The 18,893-nt window shown below is 43.9% G+C and overlaps 1 protein-coding gene across 16 annotated transcripts in view; it reads right to left on the reverse strand.

Moving 5' to 3' along the window:
• Nucleotides 1-1,427: 1,427 nt before the first annotated feature.
• The window catches only part of LOC124012608 (nuclear transcription factor Y subunit gamma-like), a 58,914-nt gene continuing 41,448 nt past the window's right edge, over nt 1,428-18,893 (reverse strand). For 12 of the 16 annotated variants that reach the window (XM_046326417.1, XM_046326418.1, XM_046326424.1 and 9 more), the window contains 8 exons: nt 15,526-15,639; nt 11,892-11,987; nt 9,976-10,134; nt 7,806-7,877; nt 4,004-4,156; nt 3,618-3,728; nt 3,242-3,295; nt 1,428-3,159 (listed from right to left, as the gene is read on the reverse strand). In XM_046326417.1, coding sequence (XP_046182373.1) covers nt 3,040-3,159; nt 3,242-3,295; nt 3,618-3,728; nt 4,004-4,156; nt 7,806-7,877; nt 9,976-10,134; nt 11,892-11,987; nt 15,526-15,639 — 879 coding nt within the window. In that variant the 3' untranslated portion in view covers nt 1,428-3,039. The remainder of the gene's footprint in view (nt 3,160-3,241; nt 3,296-3,617; nt 3,729-4,003; nt 4,157-7,805; nt 7,878-9,975; nt 10,135-11,891; nt 11,988-15,525; nt 15,640-18,893) is intronic. The other 4 variants (XM_046326432.1, XM_046326431.1, XM_046326419.1 and 1 more) reach the window with 3 other exon arrangements.

The following is an 18,893-nucleotide window of genomic DNA, read 5'->3' on the forward strand; positions in this document are numbered from 1 at the left end:
CATCATGGTATGGCTAAGCAAGCACAGGAAAGATCCTAGAGGAAAACCTGCTTCAGCCTGCTTACACCAGAAACTGGGAGAGGAAATCACCTTTAAGCAGGACAGTAACCTACAACAAGGCCAATCTACACTGGAGGCATTAACTAAGAAGACAGTGAATGTCTGTGAATGGCCAAGTTACAATTTTGACATAAATCTGATTGAAACATTATGGCAAAACTTGAAAATGTTTTGTCTAGCCATCATCCCCAACACCTTAACAGAGCTTAAAGAATTTTGAAAATAATAATGTGCAAATAAGAGACTTATCCAAGGAGACACAGTTGTAATCACTGCCGAAAGGTGTTTCTAACATGAATTGACTCAGAGGGGTGAATACTGATCTAAACCAGGGTATTTATTAGCATTTATTTTATATAAATAAACACATCTTTCATTTTGACATTTGTCTATTTTTCATAGATAGTTGACAGAAAATGACAAATCCATTTTTTATTATTAACAATAAAAATATGAAGAAATTCAAGAGGGTGAAAACTTAAGACACCTACTGTGTGGCCATAGAGCACTTACATTTAGGGTTGCTAAACTACTGGTAATCTAATCACCAGAATATTCTGTCATTTTGGTAATGAACAGATAACCTATGGCAACATTAGTCAAATATATTAATATAGTATTCATTTTTTAAATCTGTATCCATGAGTTTCTAGTGGATATACCATATGGTTCAGGAGAAAATACCAAAATGTATGAAAAAATGACCAACAATGGCATTATTTTCAATTAACACGGCAACTCTTACAATTATTGACTTCAGTCAAATAGATGTGCAATGTCTGGAGCAGAATGAGTGGAATGGTATCCAATACATCAAACACATGGTTTCCATGGTATCCAATACATCAAACACATGGTTTCCATGGTATCCAATACATCAAACACATGGTTTCCATGGTATCCAATACATCAAACACATGGTTTCCATGGTATCCAATACATCAAACACATGGTTTCCATGGTATCCAATACATCAAACACATGGTTTCCATGGTATCCATGCGTTTGATGCCATTCCATTGGCTCCATTCCATTGATGGTTTATATTTAAAAAGATTATATTTTAAGGCTTTGTTATTCTATTGTTATTTTAAAATGATCTTATTTAATTATTTGATATATTCTATGTGATAAGGCCGCACAGAAATCCGTAGATTATCACAGATGTCTGTAATTATCTGAAGTACCCAAAATGGCTATACGGTATGCGAAATACGCTTTGCTAAAGAACAGTGCTTGTTGTACTACACAGTGGTTACCAATAGTTTATGAATAGATTTAAATCCTCTTACATAATCTTTTTTATGCACACATCACAACAATACTGTCGGGGGGAAAAATGCAGAAAAACTTCTGTTGAAAAAAGATTGCATGTAATGTTTTTTATTTGCATTTTATTTACTCACAAACCCAAAGTTTGCTTACAAAATAGAATGTCTACCCATCTATTGCATATCATGCTGGCAGTTTAAACTACATGCAAATCGACAATAATAAGAACAGCAATGATAACAATTAAACTTACTAAATAAGAAAGGGGAGGAGGGAGAGGGGTGATCATAAAAACAAATGAACATTGACAAGTTACAACAGGATTTCAAAATAAGAGTTTATAAAAAGAGGCCTTTCTCCCAATGGAGTTGTTTTTATACAGGAGACGTCCTCAGAGCAGGCAGGAGAACCACAAACCTCTCTGGATACAGGAAACAGTAAATGGAGAGAAAAAGAGAGAAAGAAGAGACTGCAGAGACAGAAAGGCCTAACCTCTCCCTGCTCTAACAATGATAGAGTGATCAGTGGAAATGAATGGAGAGACAGAGAGGGGAATAGAAGAGGAAATAGAGAAGAGGGGGCACTGAAGAGGTGAATAGGATCACTGGGCCATGGGGAAAGTATACTGCAGTAACTGCACAATATTGAATGACACACACACACACACACACACACACACACACACACACACACACACACACACACACACACACACACACACACACACACACACACACACACACACACACACACACACACACACACACACACACACACACACAATTCAAACTCAATCATACAGTTAGAAGCCCTTTCATCGATGGCAATGTCTCGTCAATGTGAAAAACCTGCCAGAAACTAACATAACTTAATTGACCTATCATGGCTGGTCTCGTACAATTGACAATGATTTATTGTGAAATAAATGGGTTAGGTAAGAGTATGGCTTTATAGATTATTATTTGAAACGTCTACACATAAAAACATTACAAAGAAAGGATTTATGTTCTCTTGGCTTGTAGACAAAACAAGGGCCAAGAGTTCCATAGGATGCATCCCAATGCATTCTATTCCCTATATAGAGCACTACTTTTGACCAAAACCCTTTGGACCGTGGTCAAAATGAGTGCATTGTATAGGGAATAGGGAGCCATTTGGGACGTACCCATAGAGAACACACGAGCCACCCATATAGTGTACTTCAGAGAGACAGAGAATATACAGAGGAGGTTTGTACATAAAGGGTTTACAGACAGACAGCTGGTCACTAAAACGGAGGAGAGTTGGGTCCTGGAGGATTCAGTGTTCAGATACCCTGTGTGTAGCTCTCATGAATGGGTGCTTTTTTTGGGGAACCTATCAGGTGAGAGTGGGTGCCTGGAGGAACTAACGGAGGCAGAGTGAGACGATATTAAATGGGAATGAGAGGGAGTTGTAGAGCAGTCCCTTTGGTATGTGACCCAGTATACTGAATTAAGAACGGTTGTTGTCAGACAGTTCATTTTAAGTACCGATATCATGTCATAGACCAGTGTATTGAATGAAAGTAAGGGTACATCCCAAATGGCACCCTATATTGGGCTCTACTTTTGACCATTTTGGACGCCTCCTAGGAGATCCCTTGGCGTTTGAGCCAGTGTTGTCCTTATGGATGGTAGCAGGTGGTGTGGTCAATGGTTTGGTGGTCAGGAGGATGCTTCCAGAGCCTCAGTCTGTGCTGACCTGTGTGGTGACCTGTCCATCAGCAGTCTGATTGGTGGACTGGATGAACAACGGCTGGCTCAGGTCCTGTCCCGCCGGCATCACCTGCTGAATCTGATACAACTGCTGTAAGGAGAGAGAGAGAGTAAAGGATGTGAGTGAGTGAGCGAGCGACAGGAGTGAGAGGTCACTGAGATGTTCCTCTTACCTGTCCGTCAGTGAACTGGTTGAATTGCTGCTGGCCTTGCTCAGTCTGTGTAATCTGAGAACAAACCAGAGGGAGAGAGAGAGAGGAGTCAGTCAGTCACAGTGCTTCACACAGCCACTATTCAAACCTACACCTCTTAAAATGCAACTGAAGGAAATTAACAATATAGAAATAGATTTACAAAACAATATTGAAAACACACAATTTTAAGACGAATAATCGTATCATATTTAGAATGTTATCATATTTTTACTACCTTAATGATATTTCCTAAACTAACAGTGATACGGTACCAGACACTACATTACAGAGGTGAAGTGTCTACACACATCTGATGCGATACTATGGATTTTTTTTAAAGGTCCATGTTCAGTACCTGTACCTGCTGAGTGTTACCCAGCGTCTGGATCTGTCCCTGAACCACCTGTGTGCCAGAGACAGGCTGTGCCAGCCGAATGTACTGCAACTGACCATTGTTCAGCTGCACCTGCACACAGTCACCACACAGGGGAGACACACTTTAGGATGGGAAGGTCATAGATACACAACGCAGAGGTTATCATGATCACTGAGCTAGTTAGAGCAGAGCGTCAAAATGGAGGACCGTATAAGGTTCACCAACTATAAGGAGATTTATCTCCAATATTTAACTGAAGAAAATGTTGTGTAAATATCATTCGAAAATGGAGCTTTACAATGATTATAATCTTTCCAGTAAGGTCATTCTAGGAGACTTTCCTCCTCTATATCTGTCTCTCTTACTGGTATCTGCTGGATCTCTGCGGAGTTGGTGATTATCTGCTGCATGACCTGCATGGTCTGTCCTGACTGCACCGTCTGGGTCTGGCCCTGGGACGATGCCTGTACTATCTGGACCTGCTGGTCTCCCACCTGCATGGTCATTGGAGCCCCTCCCTTCGGGGTGGAGAAGGAAGATTCATTGTTGAACGACAGAGTCTGGTGACTGAGACATGTAATGTGATGATTGTCCCAAAGAAAGAAGGAAAGAAAGAAATCCAGACGATCTAACGTCCCTAATAAACCAGCCGATCAGATCTAACGTCCCTAATAAACCAGCCGATCAGATCTAACGTCCCTAATAAACCAGCCGATCAGATCTAACGTCCTAATAAACCAGCCGATCAGATCTAACGTCCCTAATAAACCAGCCGATCAGATCTAACGTCCCTAATAAACCAGCCGATCAGATCTAACGTCCCTAATAAACCAGCCGATCAGATCTAACGTCCCTAATAAACCAGCCGATCAGATCTAACGTCCCTAATAAACCAGCCGATCAGATCTAACGTCCCTAATAAACCAGCCGATCAGATCTAACGTCCCTAATAAACCAGCCGATCAGATCTAACGCCCCTAATAAACCAGCCGATCAGATCTAACGTCCCTAATAAACCAGCCGATCAGATCTAACGTCCCTAATAAACCAGCCGATCAGATCTAACGTCCCTAATAAACCAGCCGATCAGATCTAACGTCCCTAATAAACCAGCCGATCAGATCTAACGTCCCTAATAAACCAGCCGATCAGATCTAACGTCCCTAATAAACCAGCCGATCAGATCTAACGTCCCTAATAAACCAGCCGATCAGATCTAACGTCCCTAATAAACCAGCCGATCAGATCTAACGTCCCTAATAAACCAGCCGATCAGATCTAACGTCCCTAATAAACCAGCCGATCAGATCTAACGTCCCTAATAAACCAGCCGATCAGATCTAACGTCCCTAATAAACCAGCCGATCAGATCTAACGTCCCTAATAAATCAGCCGATCAGATCTAACGTCCCTAATAAATCAGCCGATCAGATCTAACGTCCCTAATAAACCAGCCGATCCGATCTAACGTCCCTAATAAACCAGCCGATCAGATCTAACGTCCCTAATAAACCAGCCGATCAGATCTAACGTCCCTAATAAACCAGCCGATCAGATCTAACGTCCCTAATAAACCAGCCGATCAGATCTAACGTCCCTAATAAATCAGCCGATCAGATCTAACGTCCCTAATAAACCAGCCGATCAGATCTAACGTCCCTAATAAACCAGCCGATCAGATCTAACGTCCCTAATAAACCAGCCGATCAGATCTAACGTCCCTAATAAATCAGCCGATCAGATCTAACGTCCCTAATAAACCAGCCGATCAGATCTAACGTCCCTAATAAACCAGCCGATCAGATCTAACGTCCCTAATAAATCAGCCGATCAGATCTAACGTCCCTAATAAACCAGCCGATCAGATCTAACGTCCCTAATAAACCAGCCGATCAGATCTAACGTTCCTAATAAACCAGCCGATCAGATCTAACGTCCCTAATAAACCAGCCGATCAGATCTAACGTCCCTAATAAACCAGCCGATCAGATCTAACGTCCCTAATAAATCAGCCGATCCGATCTAACGTCCCTAATAAACCAGACGATCCGATCTAACGTCCATAATAAACCAGCCGATCCGATCTAACGTCCCTAATAAACCAGCCGATCCGATCTAACGTCCATAATAAACCAGCCGATCCGATCTAACGTCCCTAATAAACCAGCCGATCCGATCTAACGTCCATAATAAAACAGCCGATCCGATCTAACGTCCCTAATAAACCAGCCGATCCGATCTAACGTCCCTAATAAACCAGCCGATCGGATCTAACGTCCCTAATAAATCAGCCGATCCGATCTAACGTCCCTAATAAACCAGCCGATCCGATCTAACGTCCCTAATAAACCAGCCGATCCGATCTAACGTCCCTAATAAACCAGCCGATCCGATCTAACGTCCCTAATAAACCAGCCGATCAGATCTAACGTCCCTAATAAACCAGCCGATCCGATCTAACGTCCCTAATAAACCAGCCGATCCGATCTAACGTCCCTAATAAACCAGCCGATCGGATCTAACGTCCCTAATAAACCAGCCGATCCGATCTAACGTCCCTAATAAACCAGCCGATCCGATCTAACGTCCCTAATAAACCAGCCGATCCGATCTGATCTAATGAGCCACCTGATCTGACTAACATCCCTAATGAGACAGCTAATCTGATCTGACTAAGGTCCCCAATGAGACAGCTAATCTGATCTGACTAACATCCCCAATGAGACAGCTAATCTGATCTGACTAACGTCCCTAATGAGACAGCTAATCTGATCTGACTAACATCCCCAATGAGACAGCTAATCTGATCTGACTAACGTCCCTAATGAGACAGCTAATCTGATCTGACTAACATCCCCAATGAGCCAGCTAATCTGATCTGACTAACATCCCTAATGAGACAGCTAATATGATCTGACTAACATCACTAATGAGCCAGTAGATCTGACTAACGTCCCTAATGAGACAGTTAATCTGATCTGACTAACATCCCTAATGAGCCAGCTAATCTGATCTGACTAACATCCCTAATGAGACAGCTAATCTGATCTGACTAACATCACTAATGAGCCAGTAGATCTGACTAACATCACTAATGAGCCAGTTGATCTGACTAACATCACTAATGAGCCAGTAGATCTGACTAACATCACTAATGAGCCAGTAGATCTGACTAACATCACTAATGAGCCAGTAGATCTGACTAACATCACTAATGAGCCAGTAGATCTGACTAACATCACTAATGAGCCAGTAGATCTGACTAACATCACTAATGAGCCAGTAGATCTGACTAACATCACTAATGAGCCAGTAGATCTGACTAACGTCCCTAATGAGACAGTTAATCTGATCTGACTAACATCCCTAATGAGCCAGTAGATCTGACTAACATCACTAATGAGCCAGTAGATCTGACTAACATCACTAATGAGCCAGTAGATCTGACTAACATCACTAATGAGCCAGTAGATCTGACTAACGTCCCTAATGAGACAGTTAATCTGATCTCACTAACATCACTAATGAGCCAGTAGATCTGACTAACATCCCTAATGAGACAGTTAATCTGATCTGACTAACATCCCTAATGAGCCAGCTAATCTGATCTGACTAACATCCCTAATGAGTCAGTTAATCTGATCTGACTAACATCCCTAATGAGCCAGTAGATCTGACTAACATCACTAATGAGACAGTTAATCTGATCTGACTAACGTCCCTAATGAGACAGTTAATCTGATCTGACTAACATCCCTAATGAGCCAGTAGATCTGACTAACATCACTAATGAGCCAGTAGATCTGACTAACGTCCCTAATGAGACAGTTAATCTGATCTGACTAACATCCCTAATGAGCCAGCTGCTGCTGAGTCAAAAGTTAAACTGCAGACCTGGAGCACCAACAGGAGATGAGATGGACAGGAGAGAAAGGAAGGCCCTCATGGGGTAAACTAACCTTCCTGATTAAATGTGGAGGGGTGCGCTCCGGGATGACATTTCCACTAGGTACAGATCTAGAATCAGCATCCCCTCTCCCAACCCTAACTTTAACTATTTAGTGGGGTAATTGCAAAACTGATCCAAGATCAGCATCTAGGAGCAACTTCACCCTACAACTAGGAGTACTGGGATGGGGAGGGGTGTTTCAGATGTGGGGGGGTTACCGTGATAGGTGTGCCCTGTGACTGGGCTACCTGCACCTGCTGTAACTGTTGCATTGTGGTCCCCTGCAGCACCTGAAGGGGGGAAGGAAGAGAGGAAGAGAAAGAGGGAGCTTTACAAACATGACTACAAGCACATGCAGAGTGCAGAGTGCAGAGGAAAAAGTAGCACACACACACACCTGTCATCAGATCATACACACACAGTCAGACACACACAGTCAGACACCGGTCATCAGATCACACACACACACAGTCAGACACCGGTCATCAGATCACACACAGTCACCGGTCATCAGATCACACACACACAGACACCGGGCATCAGATCACACACACACAGACACCGGTCATCAGATCACACACACACACACAGTCAGACACCGGGCATCAGATCACACACACACAGACACCGGTCATCAGATCACACACACACACACACACAGACACCGGTCATCAGATCACACACACACACACAGTCAGACACCGGTCATCAGATCACACACACACACAGACACCGGTCATCAGATCACACACACACACACAGTCAGACACCGGTCATCAGATCACACACACACACAGTCAGACACCGGTCATCAGATCACACACACAGTCAGACACCGGTCATCAGATCACACACACAGTCAGACACCGGTCATCAGATCACACACAACAAACAATGAGCATGTGAACTGAATTATGGTTGGAAGAAATGCATAGAGCCGAAGGGATGCAGATTTAATGGAGAAAGAGCAGCTGTTAATGAAGATAAAGATGTATCCTACAGTAGGAAATGGGAGTTCCAATAAGACACTGTAGATGTGCAATAGAAATGAGGGTTTGGTTTCGTAACAGATCAGTCCGTTAGGAACTTTGTGGGAATGTGACAGAACTGGTGCAACAGTGACGACTAGTGACACCGAAAGCTCTTAGCAGGCAAGTCTGGCAAAGACACACACACACACACACACACACACACACACACACACACACACACACACACACACACACACACACACACACACACACACACACACACACACACACACACACACACACACACACACACACACACACACACACACACACACACACACACACACACACACACACACACACAGCAATGAATTAGGACCTCATTACCCTCCTCTCTCAATCCCCAGGAATCTCACACTTTATCCATCTGTTTTTCAGATCCTTTCCCCTCTTCCATCCCACCATCCCTTTCCTCCCTGGCCTCTTAACTGTAACCCAGTAGTCTAAACTAGTCACCTATTCTAAGGTGCCAGTCATGTAGTGACCTCCCCTGCTCTGCTCGGTGACTGTGAGGGGACTGTGGTAGTAACAGTAACAGTAGCAGCTCTAGCCTGACTGTGGCTTTGGAACTGTGAAAGATCAGTGAAACGAAGGCAGCCTGCTGAAGCAAGGAGAGAGAACACATTCAACAGGGAGCGAGAATAATGGAGCAAGAGAGGGAACACAAAAGAGAGACAGAGGGGTGCCTGGGGAACCACACTCAGAGAAGGAAAAAGACTAGGGATGAGGGGGCAACCCACCCATCTGTTTAGTCATATGTTCCTCCTCTTCAGAGATAAGTACAGTGGAGTGGCAGAGAGCAGTCTCACAGGGAGTCTAGGTTACATCCCAAATGGCACCCTAATCCCTATGGGCCCTGGTCAAAAGTAGTGCACTGAATAGGGTGACAGGGACACAGCCCTAGTGTTACTGTACTGTTCTGGACATCCAGCAGAGGGGAGTGACTGAAGTGGGCAGATCAAATGGCCCTGCATCACTGCTTTTATAGCTGTGTGTTTGTGTGCTGGGTGTGAACGGGACATTCATCCCTGCTGGTGGGAAAGAGTGGAGGCCAGAGTGCGGTTTGTGCTTGCCAAGGATAATATCAATAAAACCCACTGTTATTACCCCATTCACACTGCTTTATAGTGGACAGGGTTGGAGAGGGTTGTTGACTGGGAGAGTGTTAGGAGAGCTGGTGATCTGCCAGGCTGTGCCACGGTGTGTGTGGTGTACACTACATCTTTGCCTAGGTTGACTGTTGGTAGCTTACCGGTTGTTTGTGGAGTAGTATGCTCCGTGTGTCTGGTGTGGTGCGTGTGTGTCTGCACACGTGGTCTCTCCGTCTGTGTCAGTGCAGGTCTGTTCTCCAGTTTACCTGTCCTTGCTGTGGCTGTGCGATGATGATCTGTCCAGGCTGGATGGTGGTAGCCTGTTGTCCAGTGGCCTGCTGGCCCTGCACCTGGCCTGGCTGCTGAGCCAGGGTGAAGTAGTACTGAACCGGCTCTGCTGGGGCCACCGACTGACGCACCTCCTCCTGTACACATACAAAAAGAGAGGGGGAAAGAGAGAGAGAGAGAAAAAAAGAAAGACATGGTGAGAGAGAGAGCGAGAGAGATGGTGAGAGAAAGAGAGAGGGGATAACAGAGAAGCCTATCAGTCCATTACATCTCCATTAATTATTTTGCCAGTGTAATACAATAGGTAAGAGACCCAGATTAATAACTGATAGGGCCTGGATGGATGAGTAATTTGATTCTAAATAGAGTGTACATCCCAAATGGCACCATATTCCCTATTCAGTGCACTGCTTTTGACCAGAGCCCTATGGGAGCCCTATGGGAGCCCTATGGGCCCTGGTCAAAAGTAGTGCACTACATAGGGAATAGGGTACCGATTGGGACACAGTCAGAGGATCCATTAGCACTGGAGGACCTTGATGATCCCCAGTCAACAACACTCAGGCTCAAGGCCTTGTGGGTCTTCGTCAAGACAATGGGTTTTCACAACCCAACAACACTTTTCAGAACACAAGAACACTTCAGCAGACAGAAAGGGATCGTTTCCATTCATGAAAACAAGACCTTGGCACACTATTGAGAATGTTTTAATCATAAACTGTGAATGGAAAGCTCATTCAATGACACATTGGACATTTCGTCAGCCATTAACAAGCACGAAGGCTCTTTGTGTCTAGTCTGATATGGTCTAACAACTGCCAGCTAGAGCAATGCCACAGCACTATAAGCACCATGTTTCTTTGTGCTCAGAAAAGTCAACTCAAGGCCTCATCATTGTCAGAAGTACAAGGTAACAGTTCCCTAAAAGGTGTGGGTTGGTTGATCTTCCAGGGTACTGTAGGAGGTGGCAGTTTCCCCGTCACCAGAAGCGTAAACACCCCTCTCCCAGCTCGATGATGTCACAGCTGAGAGTGTAGGATGTTTACACCCCTGGCCACAGACTTGGTGAATCGGTCTATTTAATTGGCCACAACTTAAAATGCTTAGGAGCCACTGTTCAGCCTAACACACCATTAATCTGAGTCAGGACTGTAATGTGGTAGAGGGGGCAGCCGTTAACACAGTGGTGATTATGTTGATAGTGATTCAAATGGGGGATTGGTGGTGGTTCTGATGGAGATTAGAAGCTATGGTGGTGTATTGGTGGTGGTTCTGATGGAGATTAGAAGCTATGGTGGTGTATTTATTGGTGGTGGTGCTGATGGAGATTAGAGGCTATGGTGGTGTATTGGTGGTGGTTCTGATGGAGATTAGAGGCTATGGTGGTGTATTTATTGGTGGTGGTTCTGATGGAGATTAGAGGCTATGGTGGTGTATTGGTGGTGGTTCTGATGGAGATTAGAGGCTATGGTGGTGTATTGGTGGTGGTTCTGATGGAGATTAGAGGCTATGGTGGTGTATTTATTGGTGGTGGTTCTGATGGAGATTAGAGGCTATGGTGGTGTATTGGTGGTGGTTCTGATGGAGATTAGAGGCTATGGTGGTGTATTTATTGGTGGTGGTTCTGATGGAGATTAGAGGCTATGGTGGCACTGTTGGAAGTAATGGGCAGCCAGACGCTGCAAACATCCGACTGAAAGCCCTTGCTGTCCAAACCCCAGCTTCCAGTCAAGGATGTTTACAGCGTCTCTAGGCTGCCAGGAGTGGTACTCCACCCTGACGGGGTCCTGAAAGTAAATGTAGATAGACCCACACACACACACACACACACACACACACACACACACACACACACACACACACACACCACACACACACACACACACACCCCTACCTGTCGTTTGGGGGGCTTGAGCTCGTCCCGGGGCACAATGTCGATAAGGAAGTCAAACTGGTCAAACTTCGTTATCGCCATGGCAATGTCGTTCCTCTGTAACACAGGAAATAAGAGTTGAGGTTGAACATTAGGCTCCTCATCAGTATATGAAAAAACTAGGCTAAATATAAAACTGTCTTTGTACTTCTGCTGCTGCTCCAAATATAGCCTTTTGAAAGCGTTCGAAGAAAAGACAGTTTATAAAAAACTTCTAGGTCAAACTCCAACAGCTTTGTAGACAATAGTAAAAAGGAGTTTGCTCTCAGTGGAACTGTAAAAAGCGTTGCCTACTTCAATCAACACATACCATGTAAAAACAGCAGAATTAGCCATAGAGCCATAGGCCCACTGTGAGCAGCACCAGATTCAGGACACCGGGAGTTGTGTGATGTATTCTTAGCATCACTGTCCTCCCGAGGCCCACTCCTCTAGTGTGTGTGTCATTTTCCACAGGATATTGGCATCTAAGTCCCCCCATTGGGGCCCCCTACATATGTGTATTTATAGCGCTGTGAGATTAATATATCAGGTAACACTGGGTCACATCCAGTTGTTATATTGATGAGCGTCGCCATGGAGACCCTGATCGGCGTGCCGTTGGCACAACGGAACCCTAGCACCGACGAGAGCCGGAGTGTGTGTGTGTGTGAAAGAGAGATAGAATGAGTGTGATTGCAAGCAGAGCTGTCTTATTAATAAAACACATGTAACACCACCTGTGGTGTAAAAATGCAATTAACGTGAGGAACTTGAAACCAAATTGGCATTCTATTTCGAGGTTATTAAAGGGTAGGAAGCATTTGTTTTTACTCACCAAAGTAAAAACACAGTGTGGTCAAAGACTTAGTAACTTAGTTGTAGTCACGATATATGGTTACCTATAACTACAAACATACTTATGTTGAGTTTTTTAACATATTTAATAACTTATGTCCAGGGATATCTTCTAAACTACCCACAATGCACTATTTCTCAACGTCTTACAGAGAAACTACTCTGCGTTAGTTAGCTTGAGTTGGCTAACGTTAGCCACTAGCCATGCAGACCGAGTGTTGTCAGTGGTGAGCTATAATCCACCAAACACAAGGCGGTGTTAAGTAAACAACCAATCAGATTTCCAACACGTGAGGGCCGCGTGATCTCCACAAAGTAGGGTACCAGAGTTTTTCAACCTTGGCTTAGTACTAGCGAGCTACCGTAGATGACTGACTGTACTGTTGTGATAATTTCAATCTGCCTGGAGTTTTCCTATGATCGCAGTTTTATTGTAGACTCTCCTCCTCATCTCCTGTGACCAATGCCGCCTCTGGATGATTGCCTCTGGAATCTTTCTTTAGATTTACCTCACTATATCGCTATTGGATTAGCAGACTCCCCCTCGGTTGGCGATATGGCCTCTCCCTCTGAAGCACCTCTCTCCTTAGCCAACTCAGCTAGGTGATTATCATGAAACCAATTTTAAACATGTCTGCAGCAAATGGGATTACAAAACCATGATGCATCTGCAACAATCAACAATCATGTTGTTTTACTTTAAATAGATTTCCACCCTAAATTCCCATTACCGAAATGCGTCTGGATTAAATTCTCTGGTAATTTTATACAATTTTACTTTAGAAAAAGCTAATTTATTTGAATAAAACAAAATATCTTGCTGTAATTTGTAATTTAAAAATGGTATACTACTTTAAATTGACATTAAACTAAAATATTTATTACATAAAACCAGTGTGTGTGGTCTCATTACCGTAACACTCCAATCAGTTTTGAAATAAAGTTTAAGTTAAGTTATTCTCTTATATGCCATGAATATCGACATTTTAATAACCCAATATTACCTGTAAAGACCTTGGATAAAAAGTTGCGGTAATTAACATTTTGCGGTAATTAACATTTTTGCACTGGTAATTGTGGAGGGAAAATAAATATATATATATATTGTGCATTTTTGTGAAAAAATGCATAAAATCTGATCCTAATCTCAGTGAACCAAAAGGTAATTTCGTGAAAAATAACACTTGAGAATTTTGGGGTCAAATACCAGTTCCGTGAGAATGACCCAACCGTCAATCGTTAAGTTTCCGCTTTCTCTACTTCACGTCTGCTGGCTTTTTTTGCGTGTGTTCTGTTGGTCCCTGCCTGTGCTAGACTAGTTGTTCTCTGGCTTACTACTTAGCTTTGTTGACGGTGGTGGTTGGCTAGATTACTTAGTTATTTTAGCCTGTTAGCTAGCTCAGCCAGCTAACTTTAGCTAGCTGGCCAAGAGAACTACATAAACCGGTAACATTATTTGATAACTGGTTAGATGGTTTAATTTAATACAGCTGTAAGATATGTGTTGATAGGAACTGGATGACTAATGCATTGCTAACGTAACGCTAGTCGACTAGCAACCTTGCAAATTGGAGTTGCTTACCAAGATGACATTGAACATTTCTGAGTGGCCTAGATACAGTTTTGACCTAAATTGGCTTCGAAATCTATGGCAAGACTTAAAAATGGCTGTCTAGCAAATATTTTACAATGCAGGTGTGCAAAGCTCTTAGAGACATACCCCCCAAAAAACACAGCTGTAATAGCTGTGATTCTAACATGTATTGACTCGGGGTTGAATAATTATCTAATCAAGATATTAGTAGTTATTGTAATTTAAAAAAAAAAATGTTAGAATTTTTCTTTGACTTTGACAGAGTATGTTGTGTAGAAGGTTGACAAGACATTTCAATTAAATGTATTTGAATACCACTTTGTAACAACAAAATGTGGAAAGAGTCAAGGGGTGTGAATACTTTGATGGCTTTATGTGCATGGATGAAGAAGAGAGAGAACTGGGGCACTCTGCTTTAATATTTCATTGTATGGCTGACTGGCTAGTCTGCCCTCCCTGACACACAGGTGCGACTAGCCCGGGCTTTCAAAACCACTCTGATCAACCCACTCTTCTCTCCCTCTCTTTTCTATCCCTCTCCCAGTCTCCCTCTTTTCTCTCTGTCCCTTCCTCTTGCTTCTCTCACTCGCTCTCCCGTTCTCTTCTCTCACACTCTCTCCCCACAATCGCTTTCACTTTGTCTCTCTCTAGGTCTTCCCCATTCCCTAGCCTCACTCCAGGATCCATGTAAGTGGTCCTGTGTAGCTCAGTTGGTAGAGCATGGCGCTTGTAACGCCAGGGTAGTGGGTTCGATCCCCGGGACCACCCATACGTAGAATGTATGCACACATGACTAAGTCGCTTTGGATAAAAGCGTCTGCTAAATGGCATATATTATATTATGTAATTCTCCTGGCTCTGGGATAAGAGAGCAAAATGGCGTTGCGAGTAAAAGTGGGTCACGGGAGCCAAGGTTTGCTTTCAGAGGGGACAGACAGAAAAGGATTTTAACAGAGCCGGTCCTCAGGGGATGGCGGTGTGGGGCCTCTACACACACACACACACACACAGGGACCAGCACAACTGCATGTGTTGTCTTTAAATGTAAAATTGGGTCAGCAGACTGCATGTGCATCTGCGTGCGCGCACAGGCGCGTGACCTCTTTACAGACTAGAGAAGATGCTTGCGTGACCTCTTTACACACTAGGGAGGGTGTAACTGACCTGTAAGGTGCGTCTCTTGTTGTCTTCAGTGTGAATCCAGGCCCTCAGCGTGAGCTCTGTAATGAAGATCTGAGCTGCCTTGGCAAACAGCACTGGAGCCTCCGCACTGATCATCTATGGAGACACAGTGATGACATGTTATAACTAGGGGGAAACAGGGAACACACACACAGAACAGACAAACTTACACAACTAGATAGGGTTGTATAGATAGGCCGCCCGTAGCCTTTGCTACTAAAGGGAAGAGACCTAACCTAAACCTTTGAAAAAATTTCCACTGAGTGACATTTAGAATTTGGGCATGTCTGGGAGTTCGCCCGGAAGGCAAGCAGCAGGCTACAGAGCTGCTGGGTCATGGCTAGCATAACAAACACACACACTCTGCGTCATGGCTAGCAGAAGGGTCCCTCTAGATGTGCAGCATGTCAGTGATCTGCTGATCTCCACGGCTTGGGTTATATGAAGCAACTTTCATGCAATTTTAGTTGCAAATTACATCATCTCAAGCAACTTTGCTGTTACATGAAGGAACTCAAACGAAAATAAAATTGCATGCAACAGCCAATCATGTCACCTGCTGCCTTACATTGTGGTTTCACAAATAATTTGTTTATCCAACCGTTTGGTTATTGTAACAACACTGATATAGAACAGCCTGTACAATTTAGCTAGTTAGCCAAAATGACATCGTAAACACCAACACAGCTAGCTAGCTATGAGCTAACCAAGCTAGCAACAAACTACAATATATTTATTTTTATATATCTTTTTGCATTACGAACAGAATCTCAAAAACACTGTAAAATGTATAAAAGATCTGGCAAGTCTTGGGCGATGGTCTTCCACAGATTCAGATAAGGTGTTGTTTATGTAACCAATGTGAAATGGCTAGCTAGTTAGCAGGGTGCGTGCTAATAGCGTTTCAATCAGTGATGTCACTCGCTCCGAGACCTTGAAGTAGTTGTTCCCCTTGCTCTGCAAAGGCCGCTGCTTTTGTGGAGCGATGGTAACGATGCTTCGAGGGTGGCTGTTGTCGATGTGTGCAGAGGGTCCCTGGTTCGAGCCCAGGTAGGGGCGAGGAGAGGGACAGAAGCTATACTGTTACATTCAGACAAGCAGTTCAGGAAGGCTGGGCAGTAGCTTAAGAGGAGGGAGCTTCGATGGCACAGAGAGGGAGCCGTGTCAGTCAGTTACTTAGACAAGCCCAGTGATCTTCATCAGGCACCTGGTCTGTTGTCTCCTCCTCTGTAGGTAGGCTGGATAGTCCACTACTGAAGTGTAGCACCCATCTAGGTGATGCTTGGCAGCTATAAGCACCAGAAAAACCATTACACCTCGGCAGTAGTCAGGAAACAGTCCCCTGCGAGGCGGGCCCTCTCAACCCCTCACACTGCTGTATCAAATGGTTGGCCCATTTCAGTTGAAACTGGTAAGGGAGAAGTTTGGATTCACTTACATTTATTGACTGCTAAACCATGTACAATCATTTGTATACTTCTCCTGCTGTGCTAGTCTCTCTTCTGTCTACCCTAATATAATAATAATAAATGCCATTTAGCAGACGCTTTTATCCAAAGCGACTTACAGTCATGTGTGCATACATTCTACCCTGATTGCAGTTTGTGCTGCGCAGCACTGACAGCTGTGTTGACATGACAATTGGGTCGGAATTCCGAACCTTAGAATGGATCCTGTGACAAAAGTGTCTGTTTTGATTGGCTGTTGCTTGCAACTAGTTGCACAAAGTTGAAAAGTTTCAACTGGGTGCAACCAAGTTGCAGATAAGTTGCAGAGGGGTGTTTCACGAAGCAGTCAACAAGCAACTCAGTTACAATCAACAAAAATTGCGTGCAAGTTGTAACTGCAGCCTTCAGTTCAGCTTCTTCCTCCACCCAGTTCAGCTGTTACTGCCTGTCTATTAAGCTGTTACTGCCTGTCTATTAAGCTGCTTACTGCTCCTGTCTATTAAGCTGCTACTGCTCGTCTATTAAGCTGCTACTGCTCGTCTATTAAGCTGCTACTGCTCGTCTATTAAGCTGCTACTGCTCGTCTATTAAGCTGCTACTGCTCGTCTATTAAGCTGCTACTGCTCGTCTATTGCTCGTCTATTAAGCTGCTACTGCTCGTCTATTGCTACTGCTCGTCTATTAAGCTGCTACTGCTCGTCTATTAAGCTGCTACTGCTCGTCTATTAAGCTGCTACTGCTCGTCTATTAAGCTGCTACTGCTCGTCTATTAAGCTGCTACTGCTCGCCTATTAAGCTGCTATTAAGCTGCTACTGCTCGTCTATTAAGCTGCTACTGCTCGCCTATTAAGCTGCTACTGCTCGTCTATTAAGCTGCTACTGCTCGTCTATTAAGCTGCTACTGCTCGCTATTAAGCTGCTACTGCTCGTCTATTAAGCTGCTACTGCTCGTCTATTAAGCTGCTACTGCTCGCTGCTACTGCTATTAAGCTGCTACTGCTCGTCTATTAAGCTGCTACTGCTCGCCTATTAAGCTGCTACTGCTCGCTATTAAGCTGCTACTGCTCGTCTATTAAGCTGCTACTGCTGCTCGTCTATTAAGCTGCTACTGCTCGTCTATTAAGCTGCTACTGCTCGTCTATTAAGCTGCTACTGCTCGTCTATTAAGCTGCTACTGCTCGTCTATTAAGCTGCTACTGCTCGCCTATTAAGCTGCTACTGCTCGCTATTAAGCTGCTACTGCTCGTCTATTAAGCTGCTACTGCTCGCCTATTAAGCTGCTACTGCTCGTCTATTAAGCTGCTACTGCTCGTCTATTAAGCTGCTACTGCTCGCCTATTAAGCTGCTACTGCTCGCTATTAAGCTGCTACTGCTCGTCTATTAAGCTGCTACTGCTCGCCTATTAAGCTGCTACTGCTCGTCTATTAAGCTGCTACTGCTCGTCTATTAAGCTGCTACTGCTCGCTATTAAGCTGCTACTGCTCGTCTATTAAGCTGCTACTGCTCGTCTATTAAGCTGCTACTGCTCGTCTATTAAGCTGCTACTGCTCGTCTATTAAGCTGCTACTGCTCGTCTATTAAGCTGCTACTGCTCGTCTATTAAGCTGCTACTGCTCGTCTATTAAGCTGCTACTGCTCGTCTATTAAGCTGCTACTGCTCGTCTATTAAAGCTGCTAATGCTCGTCTATTAAGCTGCTACTGCATGTCTATTAGCCACTACGGGATGGGTGTGTGTATTGTTGTAAATTGTTAGATATTACTGCACTGTTGGAGCTCGAAACAAGCATTTCACTACACCCGCAATAACATCTGCTAAACACGCGTATGTGACAAATACAATTTGATGAAGTACGATTGCAAATAACATGTCTCCTCAAAGCCTTTTCTACAGAATGAGCGA

This window comes from Oncorhynchus gorbuscha, linkage group LG24, assembly GCF_021184085.1.
Source record: "Oncorhynchus gorbuscha isolate QuinsamMale2020 ecotype Even-year linkage group LG24, OgorEven_v1.0, whole genome shotgun sequence".
NCBI classification, from domain to species: domain Eukaryota; kingdom Metazoa; phylum Chordata; class Actinopteri; order Salmoniformes; family Salmonidae; genus Oncorhynchus; species Oncorhynchus gorbuscha.